At 42.6% G+C, this 21,584-nt stretch overlaps 1 protein-coding gene across 2 annotated transcripts in view; it reads right to left on the bottom strand.

The window, feature by feature from the left end:
- Positions 1–21,584, bottom strand: part of TENM4 (teneurin transmembrane protein 4) — an 887,828-nt gene that overhangs the window by 54,318 nt on the left and 811,926 nt on the right. For both annotated transcript variants that reach the window (XM_049889686.1, XM_049889688.1), the window contains 3 exons: positions 17,678–17,945; positions 11,684–11,827; positions 8,471–8,720 (listed from right to left, as the gene is read on the bottom strand). In XM_049889686.1, coding sequence (XP_049745643.1) covers positions 8,471–8,720; positions 11,684–11,827; positions 17,678–17,945 — 662 coding nt within the window. The remainder of the gene's footprint in view (positions 1–8,470; positions 8,721–11,683; positions 11,828–17,677; positions 17,946–21,584) is intronic.

Genomic DNA, 21,584 nt, shown 5'->3' with positions numbered 1-21,584 from the left:
TTAAATAGGACTTTCATTTATATTACTCAGCTTTTCTTTTATTTCTCTTTTGGGGGTGGTAAAGGGCGAGATGCTCTGTTTATCTTCAAATGTCCCCTGAGACTTACCCTATAAGGCAGCAGAGATTTAATCTTCACAGAGGATTCTGATTCTGGTGAAATAAAAGATTCTGCTCTCCAATGCTGGGGCAGCCTTGATCTTTCTGCTTTCCTGATGACAACTATGAGGCAGGGGTGATTATTCCATTTCTCTGCCCATCACTCATGATTAACCGGCGCTACCCACATTGGTGAAAAATGGGTCCCTGAGGGAGCGTGGTGGAGGCCCTGTCTGCTTTAATTTGCCCCGTGCTTCCAGCTCATGTCTTTCCGCACTGCCCTAGAGAAGTGTCACTCCCACGGAGCTTCTCAGAAGAGGGTGGCATTGCCAAGATTGTCCCAGAGTGTCTACAAGAGTCGTGGCTACATCTTTTGTGCCCAAAGGCAACTGTAAGGTCTGACAGTCAATTATCTAACTGTAGGAGAAAGAGCTATTTAGCTTTGAACTTAGAAGGTGTGGGTTCCAATTTTGGGCAAGTTATCCAAACCTTTCAAGTCTTCGGTTCCTCATCTGTCAAATGATTAATTCCTGGCTCTACTTTACTTCACAGGTTTGCCATGAGGATCAAGTGAAATTAAAGTGTACATCTGAACAGCCCTCTTCCGTTTGCTGAGCTCTTGCCTATTCTTCGACTCATTGCTTCCTCATGCCAGCCGATATTGGGAGCAGCACCTGCATCAGTGTTGCCCACCTGGATCTCCACAGGCTGCAGCACCACCAGTCCTCAGAACAGAGCTGCAGAGATGACCACCACTAATACGAATGATCCACTACCACTTACAGATGCCTATTCTGCCCCAGATACTGTGTTTGCACTTTACACGCATGACTTCATTTTCCTCAGAGCTACCATATAAGGTGAGTACTTTAAAAATGTATTTTAGAAAACGGAGACTGAGAAAGGTGAACTGACTTGACCAAGGCCACAGACCACAAAGTACAGGGTGGAATTCTAACCCAGATCTGCATGACACTAAAGTCTGTGCTCCTTCTACTTCCCCACACTGCTTCTCAGAGGCCTAGAATGCCCTACCGCCTTTATTTACCTGGGAGCACCTGCTTACCTCTTGAGACTCTGCTTGTGTATCCCCTTATCTATAATACCATTCCTGGCTCCCCCTAGTTGGTAGAATTGGCTACTCCTTCTTTGTAACCCACTGGACCCTCAGCAGATTATACTTTTCATACCCATAACACCATATGACACTTTTCTGTTTAGCTGTCCGTCCCCTCAATGAAATCCTGAACTCTTCAAGGGCAGGGTCTGACTTCGAGTCCCTAGTGCCTATCACTGGCCTGGTGTAGAAAGGTTTGCTGCATTTTGGAGAGCACATAAGAAACTTAGAGTGATGGTTCTCAAACATGGCTACACATCAGAATCACCTGGAAAACCTTTTTTTTTTTTTTTAAAACAAAACAAAAACAAACCCACTCATGATAATTGACGGGCCTGGGCACCTGTACTTTTAAGATCTGTCCAGGTGACTCTGTAGCACAGCCAGATTTAGGAAAGATGGCCTTAGAACAGTGCTTTTCAAACTTTAATGTGCATATGGTTCAAATGGAGAGTTTGTTAGTTATGGGGTGCAGCCTGAGATTCTGCATTTCTAACAAGTTCTTGGAGGATGCCAATGCTGCTTGTCTGTACTTGAGTAGTAAGGCCTTAGAATACTCTGCAAGCCTTAAAAGCCTTCAGGGCATGAGATGGAAGATGGCTTCCAGGTAGGACCCAAGGACTGGCTCTGTGGACAAGGTGCGTTTCCAGGACAGCGACCATGTCTGATCCAGTTCTCTGTCTCCAGTGCTCTGAGCAGAGGTGAGCACAGAGCAGGGCTGCAACTTTGTTTCCAGAAACTTCTTCAGAGCTCCTAAGGACTCGATTTTGATCTAATTCCTCAAATATAACCTTAGTACTACTGGAAGCCACATGAAATCTTAGAGGCCATAATTCGAGAAGTTAAGGAGCTGAAGTAGCGCCTCTCTACCATCTTTCTGGATGGAGTAGAGAATTTGTTAGTAGGAGATGGGAGCTGAGGAATCTCAAGGGACCAAAGGCAATCTATTCCCTACTTCTTAGTGAGAATTCTCCCTTCATCCCAGAGTAAGGTCTGCCTTGGGCAAAGGAGTATCCTTTGATCACATCAGAAGGCATCTGTAGCAGAACGTGATTCACTGGTTCTCAGGACCAGTAGGAAGAGTTGAGCTTTGGAGTCACACAGACAGGGGGTCAAATACCAGTCCTAACACCCACTAGATAGGTGGCCTCGGGCAAATCACTTCATTACTCTGAGCCTCAGTTTTCTCATTTGAGAATCAGGGATAATCACGCCTACTTCAAAGGGCCGTTTTGAGGACAAAATATAACTGTAAAGCTCTGAGCATACTGCCTGTCCCATTAAAAAAAAAAAAAAAAACGCTCAATAAATGTCATCTTTTAAGCAAAGCTGGTCACCTTGAGAAACTCCTGGAATATTCATGCTTAATGTAAAGCCAGTGTTGTCAGAGTTAATGTTGTCCTGTCCAACCTACTTCCTGGGGGCAGTTTAGAACTCTGTTAGAGCTAACATAATATGTTTTGCTTGGTTTGATAGGAGACTTGAGTTTAAATGAGTTTCTGAACAACAGGTTTCAAAATTCCTCCCTAAGGAAGAGATGATGATGCTTGTTCCATGAAGGGGTCCACAAAGGAAGATGCCCAAAGGATTATGGGTCCCTGGACTGAGCATGCTCAGCACGGTACATAGCCATTGAGGTTGAAAAGGCCAAACTAGCCTGCCTGGGGGAAACAAATACACAAACGAGGGCCACCAGTGATGGAGGTGAATGCTATTACTGGGAGCAGCAGAGATAGTAAATGCTAAGGAATGAAAAAGACAAAGTCTTTAGAATTTATTTAATCCACCTTCAACATTACTAATGGGGACACTGAGGCCCAGGGACAGGAAGGAATTTACCAAATATCCTGGTGCAAGTTAAAATCAGAAATGGTATTTGAACCCAGGTCTTTTGACTCCTGATTGTTCTTGGGGAAACTGGAAGGCACGAAGAGACTCCTTTTTGCTCTCTTCTACTTTGGTTCACTTTAGAATTAGTTTTTAGCACCTGGTAAAACAATAATGACTTGAAAGGGGGCAGACAATTGGTTTTGAAATTATACTATAGATATATCAAAAGATCACTGAACATCAGAATCAAAAGGTACCAAAACCTCTCTGAATTTACAGGTGATGAAATTGAAAGCCAGAAAAGCTAGGTGACCGGCCCAAGGCCATACAATGGGTTCCCAGCACCCCGGCCTCCAATACAGCTAGTCCTTCTCTATTGTAGTTACGCCCCAGGCAGAATCACCACCACTGATTCAAGGCTTTAGTGTTAAATGCTGAATTTTAATCCAAGATCTTGACATAAAATGTCCTTCTGTGTTTTCTAAAAAACTGAACTTGAGGGCTCATATCATTGTATAATTCAGTATGCTTCAAATGAAGCTTACTGAAAAATCTCTTGTAGATATCAGTGCAGGAAAAAATATTTTTCTCCTGGAACTGGACATATTTTCCAATTTCTGATAACATGAACCATGAAAATACAGTCATACATCACTTAATGTCCATGATACAGTCTGTGAAATTGGACGTTACAGGATTTGGATGTTGTGTGAACACCGTATTATATCCAGGCAGTCCCCAGGTTTCATGCCCGGCCCTACTTACTGTTCTGTCTGCCTGAGGAGCACGAGCAGCCCAGGCCAGCAGGCCTCGCTGCCTACCTGCCGGACAAAGCTCGCTGGATGTATTCACTGGCTACGGGAGGCCGGCCTAACGGGGTGCAGCTGTGGGATGGGTGGGGTTTGCACTGGCAGTCAGATTGGGACTTTGGGCACGTCTTGGCATGGAGGGGGGTTGGTGCACAGAGGTGGAGAGAGGTGGCCACTGGGACCAGATGGGGAGTAGGTTTGTCAGTGCCAGGAGCCCCACTGCTCATTCACTCTGGGAGTTTAGGGTCTTTAAAACCATTAGGGGGAAATAATAAAAAGAGACCGGCTTCCCCTTAAAAAAAAAAAAAAAACCCAAACCTTATGAGACTAAGGATGTATACATGGTGGGATGTTGCCCGATCGGACACTATGTGGCACATGACAATAATTACGTTTTCCTGTTTGCCATGGTCACTTGGAAGCTCAGAGCTAACTTGATGAACAATCACTTACATGTGTTTTCTTCTTTTATTCCCGATTTCAATTTATTTACCTTAATACACGTGTTTTTGGTTGTAAGAGGGCTGAATTTCTTTTAGGAAAAGATAGAGGTATAATAATGTTATTATATTTATAACATTATTATTATAGGTACCGTTTCTTGGACTCCTCTCTGTGCCTGGCACAATTCTAGACACTTTACGAACATCCTCTGTAATCCTACAGAAAAGATTAGAGAGGTGAAGTAATGTTTTCGTGCTTACACAACTGGGAAGCCTCAGTTTTCCCACCTGTATATTGGATGCGGTGATGGGTACCTACATCACAGGGTGGTTTTGGGGATGAAATAATTCATAGAAATTGGTTAACCCCCTTTCTGCTACATGGAAAATGCTCTATATATGTTAATTAGTATTAACTTAAAATAATATAGATGACTATTATATTAATTATAGCCCTGATGGTGCAGTAGTTAAGAGCTACAGTTGCTAATCAAAAGGTCAGCGGTTGGAATCCACCAGCTGCTCCTTAGAAACCCTATGGGGCAGTTCTACTCTGTCCTGCAGGGTTGCTATGAGTTGGAATTGACTCGATGGCAATGTTTTTTTTTTTTTTTTGGTTTAATATAAGAGCACCGGTGGTGCAGTGGTTAAGCGTTCAGCTGCTAACCAAAGAGTCAGCAATTCGAATCCACCAGCTGCTCTTTGGAAATGCTATGGGGCAGTTCTATTCTGTCCTATAGGTCACTTGAGTCAGAATCTACTCAATGGCAATGGGTTTGGTTTGGTTTTTTGGGTATATAAAATCATTATTGGATTTAGGGTTTGACTTTTTCCACCATCACAAGGCTTTCTTTTATCCCAAATTAGCATGTGCCCCATATGCCACTTTGATCTGAGCCACACACAGATAGCTGAGAGCCGCCTCTGTGGTGGCTACTGTTCAAATCACCCAAATGTGCGAGGCTGGGGGACTCTGAGGTGATTCTTACACAGGAGTCAGATGACAGGTGATGCTCACAGGCTGACATTTCCCTCGGTGTGTCTGGTTAGGCCCACTTCCTGCTGCAGTGTCACTGTGAGCCTACATGACAGATCTACTCTGTGACAAAGCGCCTGTTGAGGGATTGCTCTCTTCATGTGGTTCCTGTGGTGGTGGGAACATCCTCTCCCACTTGGTCCTTGTTGCAAAACCTTCTGGAGAGGTCATCTGACATCCAGCCACCAAAGCTGAGGCACCTGAATGCCCACAGAAGTGCAGATCTGAAGCCTGTCTTCTACATTCTTAGTCTCAGCGGGATGTTCTCAGGGCTTCCCATCATGAGCATCAAAGTGACTCCACACAGTTAGGATGATGCCCTCATTCATTCTGAGGACAAGGAGACTATAGTGTTCAATTACTATGCTAAGGCTTACAGTTCAAAAAAAAAATTTTTTTCTGGCTCATTATTTTAGTCTGTCATGCCTGCAAACTATCACAGTAACTGTCTCACTTTGTTACATATTAAATGGCGTTCAAGCTCTTGCCACCCACCTTCACCATTATTAATGAATGACTTCCCTTCCTTGCAACTGATTACCCCAAATCAGTTCCCATTACACAGGATCCATTTTCCATTGACCCATCTGAAATTGACACGTACAGCTTACCATACAACATGCAACAAGGCAGGGAGAGACAGGAAATTCTCCACTGGTTGGCTTACCTATGTCTGAAATCTTTATTTCTGACAGAAGACAGGAGAGCAGGAACAGAAGAAAGAATGAGGTGTTAGCAGCGGGGTTAGAAGCATTATTAGCAGCCTGAAAACTTGACAGCAATGGTACTGTACAATACTATAATAAATAAAGACTTAGCAGCTCTGACACTGATATATTTTATATTGGATATTCCTTGTCAGTGAGCTCTCTTACAAGCGGCTACATATCACAGAAGAAGCATGGTTTCACCTGCGCCACTACTGCTGACTTCGGGGAAGAGGACTAGGTTGACACGTTCTGCTGCTTTAACAAGGGCTAAGACAGTGATTCGAACAGTCAGTTCTCTTCACTGTACAGAAGCAGTTACCTAGAGATATACATGCTTAATACTGTCTGTGTCTGTCTGCATACACACTGCCCTACAAAGAGTTGCTAAAACTTGGGTAGCCCACCAAGAGCCATTCACAATAGGATATAGACTTAGAGATACACTATAATTAGAAGAGAGTCAGTGACACAGAGAAACAGGACTAGGGAAAAAAGACTGTAAGGAAATATATCAAAGGGCTCATATATCAATATATTTATTTATCTTTCAAAATTTCATTCAGTCCTCCCTTCCCTACTCACTGTCTCACATGCTCTCCCCAATAGGCAGAGAAAATGGGATCTCTTATTTGAAAGATGTGAAAATGGAGGCCCAGAGAGGTTAAGTGACTTGTCCAAAGTTGCCCACCTTCTCTGACAAGGTAAACTGACCTCCTAGCCCATGCATAGGACATCATATTATAAGAGATGGAAAGATAATATGAGCAGCTGACTGAAACAAGTACACTCAAGGATTCCTTCCACCTCGACAGATGTCTATATCAGTCAAACTTAGAGAGAAGAAAGGTAAAGACTATGCCATTGGTGGCCCAGGTCTCATTGAACCTGATAGCTGATATCCTATGGGCCCGCCACAACATGTGAGCTTCGGATTCTTCTCATGGCCAAAGACCTTGCCCTCATTTGTCCCTGTGCACGTGGGTGAATACTAACACTCTTCTTTTTAGAGCCATGATGGCTGTTGGTCATCCAGGAAGACTTAACCTCCATTCACATGTGCACAACAGGGTGAGATTCCTTCCGGAGGCACCTACCTCCAGGGAATAACTTTTAAGCCATTAAGTAAGAGTAGCTCTCATAGGAACAGGTGACAACTCTTTGGCAAGACAGAGTTGTGAATTTGGTATTTGGATTTGGGTCTGCCACCCTGGGAGCTGATTCTTGGGCAGATTCTTTAAATTCCCTGGGTCTCCTTTTTCTCATTTATCAAAGGGGATAATAATAAATAGGGCTTTGAACTGGTCAATTTTGGTTCAAACCCCTGCTGAGAATTTGAATTTCCACCCCAGATATACTGAATCAGAATCTACAGCTTAACAAGATCCCTAGGTGATTCTTATATATAATAAATTTTGAGAATTACAGCTCTACAGTTCTCAGAATTGGTTCCTAACCAGCAGCATTAGCATCACCTGGGAACTTGTTAGAAATGTAAACTCTCAGCAGGGGTTCAAAACCCTGATAATAAATACCTCACAGAACTGTTATACTTGGCAAATAGTAGGAGCCCAACAAAAGTGAGTCTCCTTTTCCCCTGTTCACTTTGGAGGAAGGCTTCCCAGCTCAAAGGCCTGTTCTGCTCACATGGACTTCCACTGAGGAGACTTCTGATCCCAGCCGCTAAAATAGTTATGAGGAACTTTATGCAATTTCTCCTGAAAGGAAGAAAAGAGTTCCCTATCTCCAAAACACAGTTTCTCCATAACCCCAGCCCCATGACAGTGCTCTGGTTCTAATCAGAAGTGGCTTAGGGACAAAGAAAATTCAACACGTCAGGCCCTTCCCTGAGCTGTAGGCGTTACTGTGCCCCAATCACTTATGGTCAGGATGGGGAAAGAAAGAAAGAAAGGGCTGAGGCAGCTGCTCTGTAGCATCTCAGGATCAGAGAGGCATGGCCTGGTTTTAGCCCATGGGCCTTATCTCAGTAGGGCTTACCACAGTTAACAAATGTTAAGTAATAGGGCCCAATATGATAACACTGCTATAGGGTCTTGTCCATTATGCTATCCTCTTGTCCTTCTAAAAAGACTCACATGACTCATTCTAATCAGTTTAGTGCTAGAAAATAAAAAGATTCAGTGGCTTCGACGGAGTCTAATTCCTGGCTGCTACCAGCCTGCCACATCATCTAAATGCCAAGGACATCTCCATGCCTCTAGAGTAGCTTTGTTTTCACTGCAGTATTCTGTGGGAAGAAGTACCTGCTTTTGGTTAAGTCTCTGAACTGAGAAGTGACAAGTCCCAGAGTCTGGCAGGTGAGGCTCTGTCCTGCCCCGCTTCCCTGGGCCCAAGGAGTAATGCCAGTTAGGTCCAAAGAATGGCAAAGGGACAGTATTAGGAACTGTGAGGAAGGCAGTGCCTTACATACCTCAGCTCCAGGATGTTAGTGACGTTCCCAGAGGGGAAGATCCTTCGAATGTAGTTGAAATCACCGACATAGAGGCTCCCATCAGAGCCACATGTGAGGGCCACAGGGGCCAGGAGTTTGTTGCCATCAGCAAGGCCATTGCAGCTGGGACAGGAGATGCTTCTCCGGCGTCCATTGCCCATGATGCTCCCAATGACAGGGGGCTGCTGGGACACAAACTGGTTCTCTCCATTCCCTTTGTGCAGGATGCCTGGGAGAAAGAAGAACAGATTCATCTATGGAGCAGGAAACGGGTCTTATCTCCTGTAGTTGACCACAGAGTCACCTTGATTTTGCAAGGCATATGAGATCTCTGCCTACCATTTCCAGACTCATCTCTCAAGGCTGTGCCCACCGTCATATGAACCCCAGAGTGTCCTGAATAGGTCATGCTGTTTTACTGATTAAATTATCACAACAACTCTGTAAGAGAGGTACTATTATGATGCCTATTTTAATAGATGGGGGAACAAATTAGGTCACACAGTGCAGAGTGGGAAAGCTTCAGAGTCTAGGCCCTTAATCATTAAACTACACTGCTCCTCAAATGGAAATCCTGGTGGCGTAGTGGTTAAATGCTAGGGCTGCTAACCAAAAGGACAGCAGTTTGAATCTGCCAGGTGCTCCTTGGAAACTCTATGGGGCAGTTCTACTCTGTCCTATAGGGTCGCTATGAGTTGGAATCTACTTGACGGCGGCAGGTTTGGTTTTGTTTTTTTGGCTCCTTAAACAGGTTGTACATATCATGTACCTAGTCCACGATTCTATTAGAGCATGAATTCTTTATTGTTTTCCTCTTTAGACTGACATCACTTCAAGTGTGGAGACCATGCCTTTTCCTTTTCTGTATCCTCAGTGCCCAGCACAGAACCTGACTGACACAGAGTAGATACCAATACATAGTTATCAAAGTAAATAAATGAAATTCAGTCTCTTCTCATGCAGGGACAGTAAAGAGATCTGTTTTTTTGTCTTCTTACCTGGTTTTGCTAAAACGGACTTGTCCTGGATCTTGCCTGGGTCTCTTCAACTGCTTTAACTGCCCTTGGGCCTCCACCAACAAAATGAAGGGACTGACCTCAACGGTTTGTGAGCTTCGTCCCATACCTGTATGTCTCCTTTCAGGCCCTGATTCTCTTTTCTCTCCTGAATTATCACAACCTCCTAATTGGACTCCCTGCCTCCCACCTTACCCCTTCCAGTCCCTTCTCCATACTGAAGCCTGAACGAGCTTTCGGTTTTTGTATGCTAAAAGACTCTTCTCCCAGGCTGTCAGTTTAGCTTTGTAGAAGCTGTCCACTTTTGAACAGATATCTTTTATTTTTATGTTGTCTAATCAATCGTTTTTTCCCCTTTAGTGTTATCTTTCACTTTATTTAGATCTTTAATCGTACTTTGGAAACCCTGGTGGCATAGTGATTAAGTGCTATGGCTGCTAAACAAAGGGTTGGCAGTTCAAATCCGCCAGGCGCTCCTTGGAAACTCTATATGGCAGTTCTACTCTGTTCTATAGGGTCGCTATGAGTTGGGCTTGACTCAGTGGCATTGGGTTTGGTTTGGTTTTGGTTAATCATACTTTATTTTGCATACAATGTGAGGTGGGGACTTAATTTTTTTTCTCCACACACTGAGCCAATTTTCCCAATACCAATTTCTAAAAAACCTATCCATTCTCTATCATATACCAAGGTTCTATATACACATGGTACGTAGACAGCAGAAATGTGTAGTTATCCACTGATATCCATTCTATCCATCATTTCCTTCTTCTGTAGTTACAGAACCCCTGATGTTTAGCTGGGCACTTGACTACCTGGAATGGACTACATTCCCCAGCTACACATGGGGATGTGATTAAGTTCTGGCCAATGACACGTAAGTGGAAGCGGTTTGGGCAACTGCTGGGAGGTGTCTTTATGAAAGGGGCTTGCATTTCTTTCTTTTCCTCTTTCTTGCTGGCTGGAAAGAGCATGGGAAGGCTGGAACTGAAGCAGTCACTTGACTGTGAACTTGGGGTTGGAGGCCTCCAAGTGGAGCAATGGGGAGGAGCCTGGGTCTCTGACCCTGTGGAATGCTAAATCGGCCCTGCATTATCTACCTTCAGACTTTCAGGTGAGTGAGAAACAAATTTATTTTATGACTCTGTTATTTTGGCTTTTCTGACACTCATGGCCAAACCTAGTCCTGATTAATATTCAGAACTCCGTTTCTGAACTCCTCATATTGTCCCATGTCTATCTGTTCCTGTGCCAGCACCATAAGTGGTAGATATTATGGTTTTTCTGAGATATCGTAGTATCTGATGAGTCCCTCTTCTTTGCTCTTATTTTCAAGACTGTCTTAGCCATTTACAAATCTTTATTCTATCATAAATTTTAGAATTATTTTGTTAATTTCTCCCAAACATGCTGCTGCTTTGATAGGAATTTCATTGCACTTATAGATTAAGTGGGCAATATTTGACATTGTTACCATGTTTAGCTGTCCCATCCTGGGACATGGTCAGAGGGAGCCATCTAAAATGAAAATCTGATGTGTCACTTGCATGTTTTAAACCTTTCAAGGACCAATGTTTGCCTCTAGATGAAGTTGAAAGTCTTAACCCTCTTACCCTGAGTGCCAGCTGCCCAAGCCCCTGGCTTCAGATTTGCTGCCCCCTTCATTTCACCCTTTGGTCAAGCCACAATAAACTCTCTCCAATTACTCTTCTCTTTTGGGCTTTAGCACTTTGGCACATGCTTTAATCTTGGCCTAGAATGCTCTTCCTACTTGATACACTGGGATAATCCTCTGGACTCTTGGAGACTCAGTTCGGGAGCTCTCTCCAAAAACTGCCTTGTCTGAGCCAACATGCTGAGTGACGTGCTCCTCTTCTATGCTCCACAGCATCCCATGCTTCCTTCTGCGAATGCACTGTCCGTGTCATGGCACTGAAATTGCCTAGTATGCTTGTCTCTGTTCACAGTGTGACCTCTGGAGGCCTTTCATTTCTGCATCTCTGGTGCCTATCACAGTGACAGGCATAGAACAGGCACCCAAGAATGTTTGTTGACTGACCCTTCTGACTGACTGACTGATCACATACGGGCCTATGCAATTTGAAGTATGTATTTTTGTTTGGCCGTACAAAGGTCACACCCCCAGACTGCTCAAGGAATTCTATTAACCACTCACCACTTTGGATGTTGAGGGCATGATGTTTGTCCAGGCTCCATCCTCCAAGCTTGGAAGCATCGATTTCATAGCCCTGCAGCACTGCAGTTCTTTTTTCCCACAGGATCAGATCTGGGCAGGATTCATACTCATAACCCACAGAAACTGTAGGTAACAAAAGCAGCAGAGTGCACAGGTGAGCAGAGTCTCCTCTTTGGCCTTTAGTCTTGCTAGCAAGACCCCCCTGCATGTCTTTTATGGCAGAGGAAAAGGGGGACTGTCTTTCTAAGTGGGAAACAGACCTGTGTGAAATACTAACACACAAGAGGCCAAGCCTTAATATCCTTTTTTTTAGACTGTATGTTATTAAAAATGTTAAAATAATGTACTAAATACTTACAAGGGGCCCAGGTGAATTTATTCTAGGGAAATAACCTTTAGTATGTAAAATATTTGATGAACAAAGTATTTACTGCAGCATTATTTATAATAGTGGAAACTTGGAAGTAATCTAAAAGGTTCAAAAGAGGTGAGAAGTTAAGCAAACCAAAGTGTACCCATTCCAAGAATGGCCATTACGGTTATGAAGACCTTATGGTGACATGCAAAATGTGTACGAAATAATGCTATGTTGAAAAGGCTGGTTATATATAATATCTGTGTTTAAAAAAAAACTATGTATAAAAATAGAAAATAACTTTAAATGTTAACAGGTGGTTATATTTGATCTAGGCACATACATTACTTTTTTGCATTTTTCAAATTTTTATTATTTAATATTTAAATATTTTATAAAGAAAAAACTCTGAAATAATTTATAATGAATATATAGAATAGGAGCTCAGTTTGGGGGTACTTTTAAAGCTGGAAGTTACTTTGAAGTCTCAAGGTTTAAAAATCTCCTGGCTTCATTTTGTTTCATAAATCAAGGCCTCCTTAAGAAGCTAAACATGGCAGCGGCCTGAGACTGGGATTTATAGAGACCTGTAACTGACCTATAGAAAGAACCAGCAGAGACAGGAATGCTATCCCTTCAAAGCATCTTTCTGTGCAGGCACTATGTTCCAGTGAGCAATATCCTACCACATGCTCAAGACAAGCATTAACAACTGGGCAGCCTTATAAAAATTTCTTTTAAGTGCCATAAAAGATTGTTGACCATCTATGGAAGTAAGGGAATGTGGCTGGAAGATGTCTTTGTAACCATAAGACCCATGATCTGCTACCATGTCTCCCTGGTTATCTGTGATCTTGGGAAAGTGAGCCTCAGCCCTTGAAGTCTCACTGTGGAGACATTTCCCTCTTTAACTCAATAGTGGACATCAATGTGGTCATTTCATCTGAGGAGGTTATAAGGCTTCTTCTTTTTTTGAGAGGGGATGCACTGGTTTGATCTACAGAAGGGATCAGGGACAGTAAGGAGATGGCATCTTTGCTCCCAAAGTGCCCTCGCTGGGTAGAGTGGGGATGCAAACCCATAGGGGAGATCTGGCATAAATCCAGCTCTGCTCCTTCCTAGCTGGGTATCCATGGGAAGTCACCTCACCTCTCTGGGCCTCAGCTTCCTTATACAGAGTGTGGGGAAACAACTCCCAACTCTCAGAGTAGTTGTGAGGATTAACTGAGATAAAGTACTGGGGAGCAAGTCGCTAGAGCACCTGCTCAGTGGACATTCTTTTCTTTGTCACAAAATATCACACACACACCCCCCCCACCCCCATTTCCTCAGTCTGCCTTTTGCTGAATCTAGAAAGGGAGTGAAATTGTAGTATGGTTCCAGATGGGAAGGATTTTATGACATGTTACTCTTAACTCGTCTGTCAGTTTGTTGTACTGTGGTAGCTTGCATGTTGCTGTAAGGATGGAAGCTATGCCACTGAGTGGCCCATGGTGGACAAGTTTCAGCAGAGCTTCCAGACTAGGAAGAAGGATCTAGCAATTTACTTCTAAAAAAAATTGGCCAGTGAAAACCTTATGAATAGCAGCAGAACACTGTCTGATAAAGTGTGGGAAGATAAACCCCTCAGGTTGGAAGGTACCCAAAATACGAGTAGGGAAAAGCTGCCTCTTCAAAGTACAGTCAACCTTAATGATGTGGATGGAGTAAAGCTTTCAGGACCTTCATTTGCTGACGTGGTATGACTCAAAACGAGAAGAAATAGCTGCAAATATCCATTAGTAATTGGAACATGGAATATATGAAGTATGAATCTAGAAAAATTGGAAGCCATCAAAAACACAATGGGACACATAAAAATCAATATCCTAGGCATTAGTGAGCTGAAATGGACTGGTATTGGCCATTCTGAATCGGACAAGCATATGGTCCACTATACAGGGAATTGACAAATTGAAGGCAAATGGCGTCGCATTTGTTGTCAAAAAGGACATTTCAAGATCTACCCTGAAGTACAGTGATGTCAGTGATAGGATAATATCTACACACCTACAAGTAAGACCAGTTAATATGACTATTATTCAAATTTATGCACCAAACACTATACCAAAGATGAAAAAAATTGAAGATTTTTACCAGCCTATGCAGTCTGAAACCGATCAAACGTGCAAACAAGGTGTACTGATAATTACTGCTGATTGTATGACGCCAGAGATGCTATGATACAATTTTGCAAGATCAATAACTTATTCATTTCAAATACCTTTTTTGAACAACATAAACCATGACCAAACACATGGACCCTCCTGGATGGCATATACAGGAATCAAATTGACTACATCTGTGGAAAAAGATGATGGAGAAGCTCAGTATCATCAGTTTAGACAAGGCCAGGGGCCGACTGTGGAACAGACCATCAATTGCTCATATGTAAGTTCAACTTGAACTTGAAGAAAATTAAAACAAGTCCCCCTCCAAGGGCCAAAGTACGATCTTAAGTATATCTCACCTGAATCTAGGGACCATCTCAAGAATAGATTTGATGCATTGCATAGTAACGACTGAAGAACAGATGAGTTGTGGAATGACATCAAGGACATCAAATATAAAGAAAGCAAAAAGTCATTAAAAAGACAGGAAAAAAATAAAAGACCAAAATGGATATCAGAAGAGACTCTGAAACTTGCTCTTGAACGTAGAGTAGCTAACGCAAATGGAAGAGATCATATAAATAGCTGAACAGGAGATTTCAAAGGGCTGCTCGAGAAGACAAAGTATAGTATTATAATGAAATGTGCAAAGACCCGGAGTTAGAAAACCAAAAGGGAAGAACACACTTGGCATTTCCTAAACTGAAAGAACTGAAGAAAAAATTCAAGCCTTGAGTTGCAATATTGAAGGATTCTATGGGCAAAATATTAAGTGACTCAGGAAACATCAAAAAAAGTACACAGTCACTGTACCAAAAATAGTTGGTCAATGTTCAACCATTTCAGGAGGTAGCATACGACAGAACCAACAGTATCGAAGGAAGAAACCCAAGCTGTACTGAAGGCATTAGTGAAAAACAAGGCTCCAGGAATTGATGGAATACCAACTGAGATGTTTCAACAAACAGCTGCAACATTTGAAGCGGTGACTCATCTATGCCAAGAAATTTGGAAGATAGCTACCTGGACAACCCACTGGAAGAGATCCATATTTTTGCCCATTCCAAAGAAAGGTGATCAAGCAGAATGTAGAAATTATCGAATAATATTAATAATATCACAACAAATAAAATTTTGCTGAAGATAATTCAAAAACAGTTGCAGCAGTACATCAACAGAGAATTGCCAGAAATTCAAGCCAGGTTTAGAAGAAGATGTGGAATGAGGGCTATCATCGCTGATGTCAGATGGATTTTGGTTGAAAGCAGAGAATACCAGAAAGATGTTTACCTGTGTTTTATTGACTATGCAAAGGCATTCGCCTGTGTGCATCATAAAAAAGTATCCGTAACATTGCAAAGAATGGGAATTCTAGAACACTTAATTGTACTCATCCAGAACCTGTACATAGACAAACAGGCAGCCATTCGAACAGAACAGGGGATAGTGCATGGTTTAAAATCAGGAAAGGTGTGCATCAGGGCTGTTTCCTTTTACCATGCTTATTCAATCTGTATGCTGAGCAAATTATCCAAGAAGCTGAACTATATGAAGAAGAATGTGGCATCAGGATTGGAGGAAGACTCCTTAACAACTTTCGTTATGCAGATAACACAAGCTTACTTACAGAAAATGAAGAGGACTTGGAAATCAAAGACATCAGTATAGATTACATACACCTCAACATAGAGAAAACAAAAATCCTCACAACTGGGCCAATAAGCAAAAACGTGATAAATGGAGTAAAGATTGAAGTTGTCAAAGATTTCATTTTACTTGGATCCACAAACAACAGCCATGGAAGCAACAGTCAAGAATCAAACAATGTATTGCATTGGGCAAATCTGCTGCAAAAGACCTCTTTCAAGTGTTAAAAAGCAATGATATCACTTTGAGGACTAAGGTAGGCCTGACCCAAGCCATGGTATTTTCAATTGCTTCATATGTATGTGAAAGCTGGACAATGAATAAAGAAGACCAGAGAGAATTGATGCCTTTGAATTATGGTGTTGGCAAAGAATATTGAATATACTATGGACTGCCAGAAGATCAAACAGATCTGTCTTGGAAGAAGTACAGCCAGAATGCTCCTTAGAAGTGAGGATGGTGAGACTTAGTCTCATGTACTTTGGACATGTCATTAGGAGGGACCAGTCTCTGGAGAAGGACATCATGCCTGGTAAAGTAGAGGGTCAACGAAAAAGGAAGACTCTCAATGACATGGATTGACATGGTGACTGCAACAATGGGTTCAGACATAGCAACCATTGTGAGGATGGCACAGGACTAGGCAGTGTTTCGTTCTGTGGTACACAGGGTTGCTATAAATTGGAACTGACTTGACAGCACCTAACAAGAAGAAAAACACAACTTCTCTGGTTTGAAATGCCAAAAAGCATTGTTAATGGAAGGAAGAATTTTAATTCTTGCACCTCAATAAAAATGAAGAACCCCAGGAACTCTAGCAGTTCCAGGTCCCCATATTTTAATGGGTAAGTTCAGACACAATGTCTATGGGGAGCACAGGGTAATGTTGTTATGGTTCTACCTGTGGTATCTGGTCTTTTCTAATCTATCATGCTTTACAGGAACCATTTGTGTTTTTACATTTTTTTTTAACTGAGGTTGAATTCACGTAACATAAAATTCATCATATTAACCATTTTAAACTGTACAACGCACTGCCATTTAGTACATTCACAGTGTTGTACAACTATCATCTCTAGCTAGGTCAACAATATTTTCATCACCCCAAAACGAAACTCCATACCCATTAAGCAATCACTCCTCACTCCCACTCTCTATCCTCAGTTCCTGGCAAACACTAATCTGCTTTCTCTATCTCTGTGGATTTGTCTGTTCTGGATTTTTCACATAAGTGGAATCATACAATATTTGACTTTTTGTGTCTGGCTTCTTTCACTTAGCATGTTTTCAGTTTCATCCACGTTGTAGCATGGATAAATGCTTCATTTCTTTTTGTGGCCAGGAAAGATCCCATTGTGTGGATATGCCACATTTTGTTTATCTGTTCATCAGTTGAGGTGCCCTGGTGGAGCAGTGGTTGAGTGTTCATCTGCTAACCAACCAAAAGGTCAGCAGTTCGAATCCACCAGCTATCCCTTGGAAACCCTATGGGGCAGTTCTACTCTGTTCTGTAGGTTCGCCATGAACTGGAATTGACTCATTGGAGTTGTTTCCACCTTTTGGCTGTTTTGAGTAGTGTTGCTATGGAGATTCATATGTAAATTTTGTTTGAAAACCTATTCTTTGGTAATCTTTTTTAATGGCCATTATTCTACATTCAGCTCTTTGAATTAATTTTTTTTAGGTAAACGAGTGGTCACTGAGAGGTCCTAAAGCCCATCTAAGCTTTAGTTATTTTTGGTCTGAGAAGACGAAGGGAAGAGGGGGACACCAGTGCTGTTCTCTGGGAGTGGCACTGAGTCCTGAGGCTGGGCCACTTACCGAAGGCTTCTGAGAGCCCAAACACCTTCTGGTTGTAGACATCTGTCTTGTCCCAGATGAAATAATAGGACAGGTCTGGAGCAGCAGCAAACCACTTCCTGAAGAGGCGACCCTCAACCGCCACCATCAGGTGGACCTTCATGAGGTTGAAGGGGATGGTAGGGTGGGTGAGGCTGATCCTCAGGACAGATTTGTAGCCCGGGGTACGGCTGCTCAGGTAGCTCAGCCTCATCTTGCAACCAGAGATAGTGATCTCCTCCTGCAAAGCCTAGAGAGCACAGATAGATCAACAGCAAATGAGTCATTAGATCACCAAGGGCCACAACTCGAGGGTCTGTGGATGTTCAAGAAGCAAAAGGAGGAAGCAGAGGGAGGTGAAGAACTGAGAAAGGAACAATTCTTCTTGCTTAAGCAGATGTGCATGTCAGTCTCAGGAAAAAAGTCTTTCTTCATAGCACGCAATACTTCCAGTACCACCCCCACCAACAGCACCTATTATATTTGAAGCCTTGGTTTAGCGGTCAGCTGCTAAATGAAAAGTTGGAGCTTTGAACCCAACCAGCTGCTATGAGGGAGAAAGACCTGGCTATCTGCTTCCCTAAAGATTACAGCCAAGAAAATCCTATGAGGCAGTTTTATGCTGTCTAATGAGGTTTTTTTTTTTATGGGGTTAGACATTTTTTTAAAATTGTGCTTTGGGTGAAAGTTTACAGAGCAAATTAGTTTCTCATTCAACAAGTCATACGCAAATTCTTTTGTGACATTGGTTGTAATCCCTGTGATGTGTCAAGACTCTCCCCTTCCCCACCCCAGGTTCCCTGTGTCCATCATCCATTTTTCCTGTCCCTTCCTGTCTTCTCGTCTTTGCTTTTGGGCAGGTGTTGCCCATTTGGTCTCATATACTTGACTGGGCTTAGAAGCATTTTCCCCATGTGTGTTATTTATTTTATAAGCCTGTCTAAACTTTGGCTAAAAGGTGGACTTCGGGAGTGGCTTCAGTTCCGAGTTAGCAGGGTGTCTGGAGCCAGAGTCTTGGGGGTTCCTCCAGTCTCTATCTGACCAGTAAGTCTGTTTTTGTGAATTTGAATTTTGTTCTACATTTTTCTCTCGCTCTGTCTAGGACCCTTTCTTGTGATCCCTGTCAGAGTGGCCAGTGACAGTAGCTGGGTACCATCTAGTTCTTCTGGGCTCAGGCTGGTGGAGGCTCTGGTTCATGTGGTCCATTAGTCCTTTGGACTAATATTTTTCTTATGTCTTTGATTTTCTTCATTCTCCTTTGCTCTGGATGGGATGGGACCAATAGATGTATCTTAGATGGATCCTCGCAAGCTTTTAAGATCTCAGACGCTACTCATCAAAGTAGGATGTAGAACATTTTCTTTATGAACTATGTTATGCCAATTGACCTAGATGTCCCCTGAGACCATGGTCCTCAGGCCCCAGCCCCAGTAACTCATCCCTCAAAATGTCTGGATGTGTCTAGGGAGCTTCTGTGACTTTGCCTTGGTCAAGTTGTGCTGATTTCCCCTATGTTGTATACTGTCTTTCCCTTCACCAAAGTTAACATTTCTGTAATATCTAGTTAGTGATTTCCCCAACCCTCCCCTCTCTTCTAACCATCAAAGATTATTTCTTTCTGGTTGTAAATTTTTTTTATTGAGTTTTTATAACAGTGGCTTCATATAGTGTTTGTCCTTTTGTGATTGACTTATTTCACTTAGCATAATGCCCTCCAGATTCATCCATGTTGTGAGATATTTCACAGATTCATCGTTTTTTATTGTTGCATAGTATTCCATTGTGTGTATGTACCATAATTTGTTTATCCATTCATGTGTTGATGGGCACTTAGGCTGTTTCCATCATTTTGGCACTGTCAATAATGCCACAGTGAATACGGGTGTGCATATATCTCTTCGTGTGATGGGTCTTATTTCTCTAAGATATACTCCTTGGAGTGGGATTACTGGATCATACGGTATTTCAATTTCTAGCTTTTTAAGGGAGTGCCATATTGTTTTCCATCATGGTTGTGCCATTTTGTGTTTCCACCAGCAGTGCATAAGGGTTTATATATATGACCTTACTGAACTCTCACAGGAGGAAAATGAGGAGAAAGAATAGGGGGAAGCAGAGCATGAAGAGGAGGAGAAGGAGAAAGGAAAAAAAAAAGGAAGTGGGGAGGAGGAAGACCTGGCTTCCAGGGCCAACTCCTATGTGGTATAACCCTGGGTGAGTCACTTCGCCTTGCTGAGTCTGCCTCGGTTTCCTCCTCTATACAATAGGGATGATAATACTTGTCCGGTTACATTCTTGAGAACAGTGTATAAGAAAATACATGTAAATGATTTGGCAAAACGTAGCCTCTCATTTACTAACTGTGTCATCCTAGAAACCTCACGTAATTTCTGAGTCTCAGTTTCCTCACTGGATTACTGTGAGGACTGGATGTCGTCTGTTGTTAGGTGCTGTCAGCGACTGCATGTGCCTGAATAGAACTGCCTCCTAGATTTTCCTAGGCTGTAATCTTTACAGGAGCAGATCCCCAGGACTTTCTCCCCTCCAGCCACTGGGTAGGTTTGAACCACCAATCTTTCAGTTAGCAGCCGAGTGCTTAACTTTTGCGCCACGGGGCTCTTTCTGAGGAGTGAATAAGGTCATATATATAAAGTATCTAGCACATAAAAGATACTAAAAAATGTCCCTGGGTGGTGGTGATGGTGCTGATGGTGGGGTGGTGCTGAAAGTACTGGGTGCTATGAAGAAAGACCTTTTTATGAGACTAATGTGGACATCTGTGTAAGCAAGAATTGTTCCTCTCTCAAAACCTTCCTAGAGATCTGTTTCAAATGGATTTCCTTTCCAGGAAAGTAAACAAAGCTTATGAGATGTTGACAAAACAAATAATTATGCAGGGTTGAGAGCATAGCCTGCCAATGACCTGGAGCTAAAGCCCCCAGCTCATCCATAAAACGATGTTGAATTGACTGTGTGGCATTCCCATGCACACTGGGTCTCCAGCTCCAGTACCATGTGAGATAAACGTAAAGGTGGGAAAGGCAGCACTTTATCTACTGGGTGCAATTGGCTCATTTCCAAGATGGAAATTTTAAATTAACGCCAGGATACTCAGGCGTGTGGTAAAAGCTGAGAACTTTTATCAACTTGATGCTTCGGGCTCTGTTTCAAGAAAGAAATGTTAAGTGAATCGGAGGCAAACATATCCATTAAAAGGGCAATGATTAATCTACCCCATGTTCACAGTTTTTTTTTTTTTTTATGTTCACAGAGGAACTAGGTAGGCCTGAATAAAGAAAGCCTTTTTCATTCTGTCCATTTCACAGATGGGTATGAACCCCACTCCCACCTCTGTCTTACTCTCCTGAATAAAGGACATTTTAGGGATTGGATTTAAATCAAAGCAATCTTTCTAAGTTACAGTTTACAGGTTCCAGGCAAAGCAGGGCTCTGTGCCCTGGTGAACTACAGGCAGGGTTGAAGTGCCATCCTGATGCACTCATGAATATTTACCTTTTTAACGTACCCTTTTAAATTTACATCTCCCAGCACTTGCAAAGGCTGAGCAATGCAAGGACTGGGAAAACTCAAGAGTTTGTTTTTATGTAATTTGTGAATCTGGTAATAAGCAAGCCTTGTGACCCAACTGGACTTGTAGCCACTCAGCCTGGGGAGTACTGTAAAGAGGGTGGGACCTTTATCCTCATTTGTTATGATGTCCCTTCTCCTGGGAAAACTGTCTAGCTGGAGCTGAGTAACAAATTGCTTCTCTCCAACAAGCTGTGTCTCCACTGACAAGCATTTCATAAGAAAGGTCAGCCTGGTAGCTGAGACAGGAGACAAGTGCTGAATCTCAGAAAATGAGTGAGGTTTCAACCTATGGGTGCAA

Source organism: Elephas maximus, chromosome 7, assembly GCF_024166365.1.
Source record: "Elephas maximus indicus isolate mEleMax1 chromosome 7, mEleMax1 primary haplotype, whole genome shotgun sequence".
NCBI classification, from domain to species: Eukaryota; Metazoa; Chordata; class Mammalia; order Proboscidea; family Elephantidae; genus Elephas; species Elephas maximus.
Note: the sequence above shows the minus strand (reverse complement) of the source record. Positions and strands in the feature narration are given on the sequence as shown.